The sequence below is a fragment of the Leucoraja erinacea genome, chromosome 13 (genome assembly GCF_028641065.1).
Source record: "Leucoraja erinacea ecotype New England chromosome 13, Leri_hhj_1, whole genome shotgun sequence".
Taxonomy (NCBI): Eukaryota; Metazoa; Chordata; class Chondrichthyes; order Rajiformes; family Rajidae; genus Leucoraja; species Leucoraja erinaceus.
Window position 1 is genome coordinate 40,098,695 of NC_073389.1, and position 14,972 is coordinate 40,113,666.

A 14,972-nucleotide genomic window follows, 5' to 3' on the forward strand; every position below is an offset into this window, starting at 1 on the left:
GCCTAATTCTGCTCCTATGTCTTATGGTCTTATGGGGTTCAATAGTCAGGGGAACAAACAACTGTCCCTGTGGCCTTGAATGTGAGATACTGTATAATATCACTCCACCTGATTCTGAGGTCAAGGATACCTTTGAATGACTGCAGAACATTCTGAAGGGAGAGGGTGGTCCACATTAGCATTAACCACATAGACAGAAAGAAGATGAAGCTCTTCAAGCACATTTTATGGATTTGGAAAGAAGTTAAAAAAAAAAACTGACCTCAAAATTTGTAATCTCAGAAATACTCCATTCCCAACTGAAAGTGGAAGTTATAAATAGACAAAGAGAGCAGGGTCAGAATATGATAAAATATATTTTTAAATTCCAATTTAAAGGCACTATATTGAAACACACAATGCAACCGCAACAAACTGAATGATTCAGCAGCACAAAGAGTTGAAATTGGACGTGATGAAATTATCTCAGCAGAATTGCTTTCAATCCACAGATGTCACTAACTTCCTCCAGCAAATTGTTTGTTACCTTACAGAAATGTGGTTGCAGGGTGACCAAGAATGGGAATTAAATATTTCAAGGTACTCCAGAAGAGATAACAAAGAAAAGGAGATGGGGTAGCATTGTAATTACATCAGTACATAATGGTAGTTACTTTGGCTGTGCAGAACATGGTATAGAATGAGGGTACTAATTAAAATCAGATTAATGTTTTTTATATGCGTAATGAGTTGCTAATGGTAAAGTTATGGGGGATGTCCAGTAGCTCAGACTACACAACAAAAAAGAAAAAGGTTAAAGAAAAACGGAACCAAAAAATGATATGCAGCAATACTAACAGAAAGAGAGAGTAAGCTACTTTGAGTTGGAGAAATCTATATTGAGTCCTGCAGGCTACCACATACCCAGACATATGAGATTTTGACCCTCTTTGGTTGAGCCATGGTATTTCAGTGCAGGCAGCCACAGGCAAATGCCAGAGTGGGAATGGGATGGGGAATTAAAGAGGCAGGCAACTATCTATGACAGCTATCTATGTGACCCATATGACAGCTATCTATGTGACCCATATGACAACTATCTATGTGACCCATATGACAGCTATCTATGTGACCCATATGACAACTATCTATGTGACCCAATCTATGCTTGGTTTTTCCAGTCTATTGGAAGGAAATAGGAAGGTATCTTTAGACTACAGGAAGGTAAGAGCTCCAAAGTTTAAAGGAGATGAGCGGGGCAAGTGTTTGCACTAGATGGACCCATTTCTGTGCTAGAGGAGACCATATTATGAACACTGAATGCAGTGCAGTAGATTGGGAGAAGTGCAATCAATGAAACACTGTTTAGGTTCCTGGATAGTGGGAAGGGAAGGTATAAAAGGACAAATGTTACACCTGCTGTGACTGATGGGAAAGTACCACAAGAAGGGAAGTGGTGAGCAGGGAATGAAGAGTAGTTCTGGGAGTCATGAAGGGTGAAATCTCTCCAAAATGCTGAAAGAGGAGGAGGGCTTGGAAAATGTGTCTGGTGGCAGGAATTTAGAGCTGGCGGAAATTGCAAAGGATGATCCACTGAATTATGAAGCCTGGTGGGATCAAAGATAACAATCTAGGGAACTGTTCATGGTCTGTCCAGGAAAAGGGGGCCAAGCAGAAGTGCAGGAAATAAATGAGATGCCATTGAGCTCCTTGTCCACAATGATAGAGGGGAAGCCACATTTCAGGAAGAAGGAAGTTAGATTAGAGGCATCTGTGCGGAAGATCTCACCATCGGAGCAAATGAAACAGTGAGAGACAAACTGGGAGAATGGAATGGAGTCCTGCAGGAGCCGTTAATAAAAATAGCTGAGGGAATCTGTAGTCTTGCATTAGACGTTGGTAGCTACCATATCCTCTGAAATGATTTAGTCGCTACAAACTGATGGGATGCCATTTATGTTGGCCATCATTTTGGCTCAATCTCCTTTTTCTTTTTCGTTTAATTGCATGGACTGGCCTGCTGGCCTTGTTCAAGAACCTTACCTTTAGCAAGACCGGCAAATAAGTTTAATCTAACTTTAACTGCTGTACACTGGAGTGTAGCACTGTAAGCCATTTCAAAATAAGGGATAAATATATATATTTTTTTAAAGGGGAGAAATGTATTAACTCAGTAGATAGTGAATCATTGGATTAGTTTACACTGGGGGGGGGGGGGAGACTCAAAAGAGATTGATGGATTTGTGAATATTAGAAAAACCATGGGAGATGGGGAGAGGGCAAGGAATGATATTAAGGTCGAAGATTAGTCAGGATCTTGTTGAATGGTGAAGCAGACCCAAAGAGGCAAATAGCCAAATGCTCAATTCCTTATTTTCTTAATTATTCTTGTCATTTTTCCTTTTTTTCCTCAATATTATGTGATAATATTAAACAGCTTTTTGTTATTATCATCCACACTAGCCAATAGTTCCCTCAGGCACCAACCCTCCCTAGAATTATAACCTTCTCCAGCCACACAATCAACTGCATAATTTCCATTATTGCTTTTTTGGCAGCCTCCATGTTAATCATCTTGCTGTTAATAGTTGCCATGTACTCATCCAAATGTCTTTTAAATGTTGTTATTATACTTGCCTCAACTACCTCCTCTGCAGCCCTTTTCAAATACAAACCACTCACTGTTTAGAAGAGGTTGTCCATCAAGTTTCCATTGAGTTTTTCTCCTTTCACCTTAAACCTATGCCCTCTATTTCTTGATTTCCCCTCCCCTGGGAAAAAACTATGTGCCTCCACCCTATCCACTCACCTCATGATTTAAAAAAACCTCTATATGATCACCCCTCATCTTCCTGCACTCTTTAGGAATAAATTGCTTGCCTGCTGAACTTCACCCTATGGCTCAGGCCCTCGTAAATCTTCTCTGTGCTCTTTCCAGCTTAATAGAGTTATTTCTTACACCAGTGACCCAATCAGAACATAATGCTGAACATAATGCAGTCTCACCAATGTTTTGTACAACTGTGGCATAACGTCCCAGCTTCTATACTAATTTCCCTGACTGATGAAGCCTTCTGCACCATCATACCTAACGATACCACTTTCAGGAACAATATTAGATTAGATATAAGATTAGATATAATTTATTGCCACACAACCAGGGTCGGTGGAAATTTGGGTTGTCAGCAGCAGTACAATAATAAAGAACACACAACCAAGTACAATAATAAAGAACACACATATACAAGTACTCCTAAATTCCTCTACTCTATGATAATCCCCAGGACCCTCCGGTTCACTGTGAGGACCTGCCGGGGTTTAACTTTTTAAACTGCGACACCTCACACTTATCTGAATTAAATTCCATTTGACGTTCTTCAACCCACTTGCCCAGCTGCTGAAGATCCTGCTGTAATTCTTGATAAACATCTTCACAATCTATGACCCCACACATTAGCGTCATCTGCAAACTTACTAATCATGTCTTGAACGTTCTTATCCAAATCATTGATATAAATGATACAGTGATGGGCTCAGCAGTGATCCCTGTGGCACACCACCAGTCACAGATTTCCAGTCCGAAAAACAACCCTCCACCACCGCTTCCAGCCATGAAACCAATTTTGTATCTAGTTGGCTAACTTTCCCTCGATCCCATGCGATCTAACCTAGACTGCCTTATGGAACTTTATCAACGACCTTGTTAAAGTCGATATTGCAGCATCTACATGCCTATCCTAATTGCCCTTCTTGGTTACATCTTCAAAAAAATCATCAAATTATTGACACCTTACACCACCTTTGATCTTGTTTTGATAACCAACTTGGGAAGTGTCTTTGCATGGTTCACTACATAAAGATACTTCATAAAGCTATTACTTTGGGAAGAAATGCAGAACCTTCAGCATCCAATAAGAGTATTGAGGCTAATTCACACCCTTTAGAGCTGAAAAGGTCAAGTCAGAAAATCCACAGCATTATCCATGGATCAGATTCTGCAGATGGCTCTCATCTAGTTGTTTTGCACATTGCAAATCATCAATGAGGCATTATTCCCGGATGAGATCAATGAATTCTATGCACATTTCCATTGGGAGAACACTGATGTGCCTTCTTTGGCCTCATAGAATTACATAGATAGTTTTGCAATTTCAGTCATTTAGGACGATAGCAGAAGATCCTTCAGGAAGATGAACCTTTGGAAATCATCTACACTTGATGGCGTACCTGGTCACGTTCTCAACACCTACACAGGCCAACTGGCTGGAGCATCATCAAAGACCCATACCACCCTGGCCACACTCTCATTTCATTCTTGCCATCAGGAAGAAGTTAAGGGAGTCTAAAACTGTGACGCAGAAGACTCGGCGGGCTGCAGCCTGCAGGGGAACGCTGCCAAAAAGCTGGCCCCTGGTCATCCTCTGAAAAACAGAGACCGGAGAGGAGGGAGCTGGTGACGGCGGACGTGAAGAGAAAGGAATGATAGGAGAGCGAGTTAGCGTCTTGCCTTCTGCGCTCTCAAGGTCATCTGTGGGTGGTGATCCCAGGGCACAAAGGGGGACTGGCAAGGAGAGGGACGTTGGTTAATTGGACAAGCCAGACAAAAGTGACGGCTGGAGGCCGTGCAGCAGGCTGGGCTTGCCTGGATCAGTTGCCACTCATAGAAACATAGAAACACTCATACAGCCTAGACTTTGAACATGGTGCCAAAACCTGGCGCCTCTTGTATGCAGTCACAGTGGACTATTTCTGTACACCTTGCTAATCAGGGATTGTGCTTAGGTATAGCAATACTTTACTAAACTGTATGCAAAAAAATAATTTCACTGTGTGCGTTTGCACATGTGACAACAAAGCACCATTGACCACCAGGTTCAGGAACAGCTTCTTCCCAACAGTCAATCAGGCTATTGAATACTACTAACTCCAATTAAACTCTGAACTACCAACTGTCTTGGATGCACTAGGAACTGTTGGTGTTGTTTGTTTTGCACTAATATTGAGTATCGCTAATATTTAATGAACATTTTTTGTTTGTTTATTTGGGTACCTATTGAGTGGCATGTTTACAAACCTTATGAAGGAACTGCAGAAGCGGGTTTAAAGACAACGATAGACACACGATGCTGGATCAGGCAGCATCTCTGGAGAAAAGGAATCGGTGACATTTTGGGTTAACCAAAATGTCACCTATTCCTTTTCTCCAGAGATGTTGCTTGACCCCGCTAAACTACTCCAGCTTTTTGTATCTATCTTTGTGTTTACAAACCAGTTCTGCCACTGCAAGTAAGAATTCCATTGTTCCATTTGGTACAGATGACAATTAAACACTGACCATCAATTGATCACCTCAAATATTATAAAACATTTACATTGCTAGGTCTTGTCCCACTCGTTTCCAGCTCCCCCCCTCTAGTCAATGTGAAGAAGGGTCACGACCTGAAACATCGCCTGTACATTCCCTTCACAGATGCTGCCTGACCCGTCGAATTACTCCAGCGCTTCGAGTTTTGCTTAAGATTCCAACATATGTCATTCTTTGTGCTCTTTATAAAACCATTCACGTTGCTTTAAATAAGTAACTGAAATTTAAAAAAAAAAAACAGAAAACAGTGGATAAAAAAACTTCAATGAAGAGAAAGAGAGCTATTGTTTCGGACATTAACACGGATTCTCGCTACATAGCTGCTGCCTGATCATTGTGCTATCTGGGACATGTGACAATAAAACACTCTTGACATTAATTGCAGGTCATTTCTGCCGTAGTCCCCGAAGTGCGGAGAAAAGGCGAGTACAGATGTGACCCTGTACAGATCATCAGGGAGCATGCAGTAAAGGAGCGGGAGTGAGAAGGGAGAGGATGAGGGCAAGCGCGCAGTGACCAGGCGAGGGTGCGGGAGGGCGGCTACACTGTGTCGGGGTTGGGAGGGAGGGAGGGAGGGGAAGAGGGGGGTGGGGGGAGGCTCGCAGTGTCCAGGCTGGAGGAGTGTGTCCAGCAATACGGACTGCATTGTGGGATGGGCGGAAGCGGAGGAAGTGGTTGACCAGTGATTGAAAGCAAAGATCCTTGATTGAAAGTGATTGAGAAGTGAGTGAGTGAGTGTGTGTGTGAAGCTAGGGGAAGAGAGAGAGAAAGAGCAGGCAGCCGCAGCGCGATCGCCCAACGACTCCGCCGCATTATGCCTTCCTTTCCCCTCTCGGCATGGAGGCTGGCACCGTGAGAGGAAAACACACCAGAAAGACCGGCATCTTTCTCTGCTTGATTGCGACGTTGAGCAGCGCGATCGGCCAGAAAGGTGAGTCGCACACAGAGCCAGCGAGTGTAAAACTCTCGGCCCCTCTCCCTCCCATAGTTTTCCACTCGAGGTGGGCTATTGAGGAGTTTTGTTTGACTTCACTTGAGTGTAGTTTGTACTCTTTACAAAGTGTTCGGTATTTCTACACTCACCCCCTCCACCTCCTTCAGTGAAACAGTGGAGTGATCTTTTCTGGAATAGTTGAAGATTTAGCTAAAGCTTGTGATGGGGGATGGGGTTCCATTGAAGATTTAAAGTGGTAGGATCTGTTTTCTTTCTGTGGCCTACAGGCCAATTTTCTCTTTCCAGTTGTCAAGCTTTTTGCTTCAATCAATTTAGTAAGCTGGTTAACTGGTTAGATGGTGGAGGTGTGTTATGTCTGAACGGCGGCTTTTTAAGGATTGTAGCCGTCATGTTAATAATTGGTCAAAGCTAACTTCAGTTTATCTGTACCTACTTTCCCGTTTCAACGGTGTCACACTCAGTGCACCAACTCTAGAAAACAGTTTTTCACTTTGAGCAAGATTTCCAGAATTTCAATTGTGTAGTAAAAAAGGACACAAAGTGTTGGGATTAACTCAGCAGGTCAGGCAGCATCTTTGGAGAACATACGATCAGGTGACGTTTCGGGTTTCTTTGTTTCCTACGTTTTGTAAATAAGTAGTACTTTTTTGATCGTGAACAAACCAGCTTCTTGAAACCCTGAAGCCGAAGTAAAGAACCATGTATATAAATATATTTTCATTTGAGGGGGGTTAAGGGAATGAATGCATTGTCAAACAGTGATTAAATAACACTCCCAGATATTTTTCAACATGTGTAGTCCTAATATAAATGTTTGCTTGAATTCTGCTAAAATAGAGTATCAGTTTAAATTAAATCCCAAATATACTTTCAGTGGATTTATGGCCAAGAACCAGCAATATGTATGTCATTAAATGACAGTATTTACTTGTACAATAAAAAATGAGATATATCTTTACTATTTAGTTGCAGGGTAACTTTTTGTAATAAACAAAAATGTTAAAAAGGATCATATTATATGCTCTCCTAGTGTCTCCAATTGTTCCATTAACTTAACTTCTACATTGTTATTAATTCCCTTTTCCAACTCCCCATGTTCAGTCCAATATACTAAAGCTTCCCTCCTGACTCTAGTTTTCCAATCTTCATTCCTACATTTGACCATAGCTAGCAGCTGTGACTTGATTAGTAGTACAGTCACTGTTGAGTCAGAGGGGGCATTGATTCAAATTTCCATTTCAAAGACTTAAGCAGAGAATTTGGCCTGATACTTAAGTCAAAATACGCATATGCTGGAAATCTGAAATAAAAATGCTAATCCTGGAAACACTCAACAGTCAGGCTGCCTGTATGAGAAAATTAAAGTTTCAGATTTAAAAAAAAACCTGTGTTGTTTACTTCTAGATGACATGCTTAATTAAAGCCCCAAATACCTCCTCAAGCAGGCAGAAAAGATCAAACAGTGCTCTTTGAAGAAGAGCTCTTCCCCTCCCCCTCCCGAGCACTATTTCCTGGCTATAATTTATGTCTTAATCAATGTCACAAATAAAGAGCATTTGTATTAGTCTTTGTATTTCACACAATGACTGCATCTTTGGAAGTGAGGTGTGTTTGGATTGTGAAAGTTGCCACATACAGTGCCCTCCATAATGTTTGGGACAAAGACCCATCATTTATTTATTTGCCTCTGCACTCCACAATTTGAGATTTGGAATAGAAAAATAAAGCACTTTGGTTAAAGTGCACATTGTCAGATTTTATTAAAGGGTATTTTTATACATTTTGGTTTCACCCCCCCCCCCCGAGAACTGAAGGGGACTAGCCCCCCAAAACAAGCATAAGCTAAGATATGGCTGCAATACAGACCTGGCAAATCATCACCGGAGAAGACACCCAGCAACTGGTGATATCCATGAATTGCAGACTTCAAGCAGTCATTGCCTGCAAAGGATTTGCAACAAAATGCTAAACATGACTACTTTCATTTACATGGTATTGCCGTGTCCCAAACATTATGGTGTGCTGCAATGGGGGGGACTATGTATAAACACTACTGAAATGTCTACATGGTGAAACCAAAATGTATAGAAATGGCCTTTATCAAAATCTGACAATGTGCACTTTAACCCCATGCAATTTTTTTTTTAAATTTCAAATCTTAAATTGTGAAATACAGAGGCACATAAATAAATGATGGGTCCTTGTTCCAAACATTATGGAGGGCACTGTAGACATAAATATTTTATTTTGTATTCCATTTTTTCACCTATCCACTTATTTGTAACATGGGATCAGTTGCTCTTGCCACACTCAGACTCTCATTCAGCTGATGGTTAGTTACACTATGGCTTATTTAGGTCCATCAAACTAATGCTCACCTCTCTAAAAGACAACTCCTTAATGCTCAACCTATCTGGATCAGTATTACAACCAGTCAGCTGGATCAGTATTACTGCACCATTGACACACCTGTGTGCATCACACCATAAAAAGTTAACCTCTATTACTGTTTTTGACCACCTTGTATTACAGCCGATGTGTAGACATTAATGCAAATTTTCAGCAGAATCCACATATATACATCTGCTCAACTGTGCTGCAGTCAAATTAAACTGGAACTTGCATATTTACGAACAACAAAAATCTTTTGACATCATCTTTTGAATCTTTTGAGTTCCATACTTGTTTTGTGAGTCTGGATTTGGAGGCCAAGAAATGGCAGGAGATAGCAATTCAGAAAACCCTGCCAATTTCACCCACTGTAATGTCAATTGCTTTTTGCAAACGGTCTGATAATTTAAAATGTTCGTGGCGTACCATGGCCCTATCCCCGAACTCTACCTCCACTACATCAGTGCTACCTCCTGCACCCATGCAGAACTCACTGACTTCATCCATTTCACCACTAACTTCCATCTGGTACTCAAATACACCTGGACCATTTCCGACACCTCCCTAAAGTTTGTGGACCTCACAATCTCCATCGCAGGTGACAGACTACTGACCGACATCTACTATAAACCCACTGACTCCCATGGCTATCTGGACTACACTTCTTCCCACCCTGCTTCCTGTAAGGACTCCATTGCCTACTCCCAATTCCTCCGTCTACGCCGCATCTGCACCCAGGATGAGGTGTTCCAAACCAGGGCATCGGAGATGTCCTCATTCTTTAGGGAACAGGTGTTCCCCTCTTCTACTATAGATGAGGCTCTCACCAGGGTCTCTTCTATACCCCCGTAGATCTGCTCTCACTCCTCATCCCCCCCCCCCCCCCACTTGTAACAAGGGCAGAGTCCCCCATGTCCTCACCTTCCACCCTACCAGACGTCACGTACAATAAATAATCCTCCACCATTTTCGCCACCTCCAACGGGAGCCCACCACTGGCCACATCTTCCCATCTCCTCCCCTTTCCGTAGAGACGGCTTTCTCCGTAACTCCCTGGTCAATTCATCCCTTCCCACCCAAACCGCCCCCTCTCCTGGCACTTTCCCTTGCAACTGCAGGAAATGCTACACTTGTCGCTTTACCTCCACGCTTGACTCCATTCAAGGACCCAAGCAGTCTTTCCAGGTGCGGCAGAGGTTCACCTGCACCTCCTCCAACCTCATCTGTTGCATCCGCTGCTCTAGGTGTCAGCTGCTCTACATCAGTGAGACCAAGCGTAGGCTTGGCGATCGCTTCGCCCAACACCTCTGCTCGGTTCGCAATGACCAACCTGACCTCCCGGTGGCTCAGCACTTCAACTCCCCCTCCCATTCTGAATACGACCTTTCTGTCCTGGGCCTCCTCCATGGCCAGAGTGAGGCCCACCGTAAATTGGAGGAGTAGCACCTCATATTTCGCTTGGGTAGTTTACACCCCAGCGGTATGAACATTGACTTCTCCAATTTCAGGTTGTTCTTGCTTTCTCCTTCTTTCCCCTCCCCCTCCCAGCTCTCCCACAGTCCACTGTCTCCACCTCTTCCTTTCTTCTTCCCGCCCCACCCCCACATCATTCTGAAGAAGGGTCTCTATCCGAAATGTCGCCTATTTCCTTCGCTCCATAGATGCTGCCTCACCTGCTGAGTTTCTCCAGCATTTTTGTCTACCCTTCGATTTTCCAGCCCTGCAGTTCCTTCTTAGCCAATTTAAAATAAATCACTGATTTATTTATTTTTTTAAAGCTGCTTTAAAATAAAATTAGTTCAGTGCCACAACACTTGAGTGGCAAGTATACATTTAAATTCATATCCTTGAAGTCTGCTCTATGTTACTCCTGTCTCCAACATGCTGTTTTGAAAGAGCTGAGCAAACAGCTGCATTCCAATTCCATTGTGCAGTCTTTAAATTGCAAGCATAATTAACTCAGTGGCTAACTATATTGAAAAGTAATTAAATTGAGCATTGCATTCCAGCAGTTTCATTTTCTAACACATTTGAAAAATCTGTATGTACATTGGCCCACAATTTTCTGTAATTGGAGAGCAAGTAATTCACGGCGGCAGGCGCGGGCACACCGCGACGCCCTGTGTCTCCCTTTCAAGGGAGATGCTAAAAATGCATTTCGTTGTCTCTGTACTGTACACTGACAATGACAATAAATTGAATCATTTCATTTTTTCATTTCATTACTGTCTCACTAGGTTTAATTTTCATGTTACTTTGTATTGCAGGTTGCTATAAGCAAGAGAATATATTCTAAAATCGGGCACAAAAGAGAAAGTGTGGGTGATGTGAATTGGTGGGAGTGAGCAGGATGTTAGGTTCTGGCATAGGGATTTTAGCGAGAAAAGATAATAACTTTGAGAAACACGATTTTTGTGAAAGGTTAATGTCGGGGTCATTGTTCCATGTTTCTGAGTTGATTGTGAACTTAGACATAAAATAAAGACAATTCTGGATTTTTATGCCAGAAAATATAATAATTCAGCAACCCTATCTCTAATTTATACTTATCAGAAACTTTTTTTATGCTGCAGAGGAAAACAGTGTAAAATGCTTTAAATACATTTTGGATGTTGAGAGGAAACTCAATAAACCAGATGAGAATTAAAATCTTAAATTTTATGTGGAGTGAATGTCAAATGTAACTTGCATTGAAATTGTTTTGTTCTTGTATATTTTGTATACTAGAGCCAGTTAAATCCTTCAGCTGCATCTCACCAAATTCGTACCATTAAATACTGCATCACTTAGACCTTTTGAGCAAATTAAATGTCACAATGTTAAGGGTATGGCTGTGTCAGAAGCAGTAACAAATGTTTAGATGGCAAAAAACACTTGGCAATTCGTTATTAAAAAACGTTTGATTGGTATAAATAATTGTATTCACCATAAATCAAGTTTTTAGTCACCAGGGAAATCAAGTAAGACTTGAGTCTGAGGAAGGGTTGCGACCCAAAACGTCACCAATCCTTTATCACCAGAGATGCTGCATGACCCGCTGAGTTACTTCAGCTCTTTGGGTCTAAAGTCTTGGATAAAGTCAGGAGTATGCAAATCAACAAACCATGAGCAGCAGGTGGAATAGAAAGATAGATTGAAACCTATTAAAATATCTGTAGTTCCACATTATTGGTTTGTCTATCATCTGATACGACACCTTGTTGCTCGTCATTTAGCCTGAGACATTGTTCCTGCTCTTGTTAATTTCAATGTCCTTGCGATGATCAGAGATTGTTGCTGATTGCCCAGGGCATATTAATATATGATATCAAGCTCAAAAATGTTAAGATTAGTTTAACTATCTTTACTGTAGGAAGAGCTGCTCAGTTTGATATTTTACTGGCTTCAGTATTTCTTCCCCACCCAGATGACTCTATCCTTGAAGTCATTTATTTGGCATATAAACACAAATCTCTGGAAAATGGGCTAATTAATAGAAAATAATTATTTTACAAACAAGTCTCGTGAAATTCACTTTGCATTTTAAGTATATTGCTGCTTTTTTATATAATGCTTGTTCCATTTCAGCCCAAAATGGGAATTGTAAGCAGAGGTTTAATTTAGTGATACCGCATGGGAACAGAGTTTTCGGCCCACCGAGTCCACATCGACCTTCGATCACCTGTTCACATTAGTTCTTGTTATCTCACTCTCGGGTCCGCTCCCTACACATTAGGGGCAATTTACAGCGGCCAATTAACATACAAACCTGCACATCTTTGGGACGGGGGGGGGGGGGGGGGGGAATCTGGAACATCCGGGTGGAAACTCACTCAATCACAGGGAGAACATGTAAACTGCACACCAACAGCGTCCGAGTTTTGGATTGAACCTGGATCTCTGGACTGTGAGACAGCAGCTCTACCGGTTGCACCACTGTGCTGCCCCAAGTTATTTGTACATTCTTCCATAGAAACATAGAAAATAGGTGCAGGAAGAGGCCATTCGGCCCTTCGAGCCAGCACCACCAAGCATTGTGATCATGGCTGATCGTTCCCTATCAATAACCTGTGCCTGCCTTCTCCCCAAAAACTCAGTGCGGGTTTTGCAAATGCAACAACATTGGATCCAGATGCTTTCCAAGGGTTCACCCTCCTGAATGATCTTCTGAGGTCCGCCTCGGTGACTGGGATTGCAATACCTTTGGAGCTATGGAGGTCCTGAGAAGGCACATCCGTGCATGGACCGCATCTGGAAGTGAATACTCACTGTCACTTGAGCTGCCACTTGGCTTTGCCTTGCCATAGCTGCAAAAATTCCGTCTCTACCTCCAATTTAGAGTGAAATTCCCTTGTAGCCTCTTTGATGACCCTATATTACCTGGATGTATTGTATGAATCTGTCACTAGGCATGAATGCCTGAGGTCTGGTCCTCAGATTGTGGACCTCCTGGTTCATCCAAGGCTTCTGGTTGGCTGTCACTAGGATGGTGTAAAAGGCATCAGCTTTTAAAACAAAAATCAAGCCAATCTGGCCATCTAACACAATTGTTTTTTATCTCTCTACATCAACGTCCATATCTCCCGTTTCCCTTATCCCCAAACAGTCTAAAGAAGGGTCTCGACCCGAAACGTCACACATTCCATCTCTCCAGAGATGCTGCCTGTCCCGCTGTTACCCCAGTTTTTTGTGTCTATCATTGGTTTAAACCAGCATCTGCAGTTCCTTCCTACACATCTAGCAAAAGAGTTGGATTTGGGACAATATTTTAAGTTTACCAATTACGGAGAGGATGAAGCATCATTTTGAATACAGCATGTGCATTGCATTGCTAATGAGGGATATTGTTAAATGTGTAAATAAGACTAGCTCTACTGCAATGTTATGATTGTCCCAACATTACCATTAACTCCCATTGGATTGTACCACCTTAGGGCAATGTACAGCAGTCAATTAGCCTACATGATGTCAATGCCGAATAGTCTGAAATTAGTGGTGGACTGTGGAGGAAATACTGGAAATCCAGAATCAAAATTCTGGTTTTGCTCATTATATGAAATTGTTGAACTTAGTTAAGTTTGGCAGACGGATACACAGCTGTTTGGAAGATGAGATGTTCTCCGTTGGGGCTTTTGTTGATCGACTTTGGAACAGAGTACTGCGAGAGGACAGAGATCAGAGTGGGAGTAAAATGGAAAGTTAATATGACAGGCAATGAGGCGCCAGCTCTATTGCATTTGGTTATTCCATTATTGTACTTTAATTTGTTCCACTATTTAGATTTTGCACTTAACCCTGGCACCATTCTGCTGTTTTGCATTTTTTTTGTTATTTAGCTGTACACTGAGCTTCATGTGAGCAAGGATTTCATTACACCCTGCTGTACATGACAATAAACTGATCTGCCCTGAGTCCTGGGTCATGCTTGTTGCCAGCAAGTGGTCACAAAACATTCAGTAGGATCAAAAATATCTATTGTGCGCTGTGGTATAGAAATATGTAGGAGTATTTTTCGGAGTTACTTGATGTTCAAAATCTGATTGCTTGGAGATAAAATCTACTATGATCTAAGCACATACTAAAGTCTGAATCTGCTAAAGGGAACAAAGTCCCAACATGTTATATTTATTTAAAGCCATGAGTGAGGCAACGTCTTGCAGTTCCATCCATTATTCTTTGGTAATGTATATTGGGCTATGAGAAACAGACAAGATAGCTATGATAAAGGAATGAACTGAAGAGATGCTGAACATCCATTTCAAGCACATGCAGCAGGCCAGGCTATGCACAGAGAGGAACAGAGTTATGAGGAAGGTAGGCTGAGCATGTTATCTGAAGAGAGCAAATCCAGGGCACAGAAGAGGAATGTGCAAAGTGTGTCAATGATCCAGATGGTTTCTTTAGTCACTGCGAAATGGGGCAATAATGTTAAAATGTTTCTACTGAGTTCTCCCGCAGCTGGACTGCCAGTTGGTCTAATTATCTAGTCTTCCTCTAAAACTCATTGCTGCCTTGTTATCCATTATTTCAGTACTCTCGTGGTTGGCCATCTACCCTGCCTAGTCGTACTCGTGTAAATGCCTGTTTAGACTTTACATTGTACCTGAGAGATACAGTGCAGAAACAGGCCCTTCGGCCCACTGAGTTTGTGCCGACCAGCGATCACCCTATGTTACATCCTATATATTAGGGACAATTTAGGCACTATCCTACATATTAGGAACAATTTACAATTTTCACTGAAGCCAATTAACCTACAAACCTGTATGCCTTTGGAGTGTGGGAGGAAACCGGAGCACAGGA

General features: G+C 42.0%; 1 protein-coding gene across 4 annotated transcripts in view; it reads left to right on the forward strand.

The window, feature by feature from the left end:
• The first annotated feature begins 6,013 nt into the window (after nucleotides 1–6,013).
• Nucleotides 6,014–14,972, forward strand: part of dcbld2 (discoidin, CUB and LCCL domain containing 2) — a 79,611-nt gene continuing 70,652 nt past the window's right edge. For 2 of the 4 annotated variants that reach the window (XR_008724474.1, XM_055645003.1), the window contains exon 1: nucleotides 6,014–6,275. Coding sequence is in view for 3 of the 4 variants with exons in the window: in XM_055645003.1 (XP_055500978.1) it covers nucleotides 6,182–6,275 (94 nt within the window). In the remaining variant the exon portion in view is untranslated. The remainder of the gene's footprint in view (nucleotides 6,276–14,972) is intronic. The other 2 variants (XM_055645005.1, XM_055645004.1) reach the window with 2 other exon arrangements.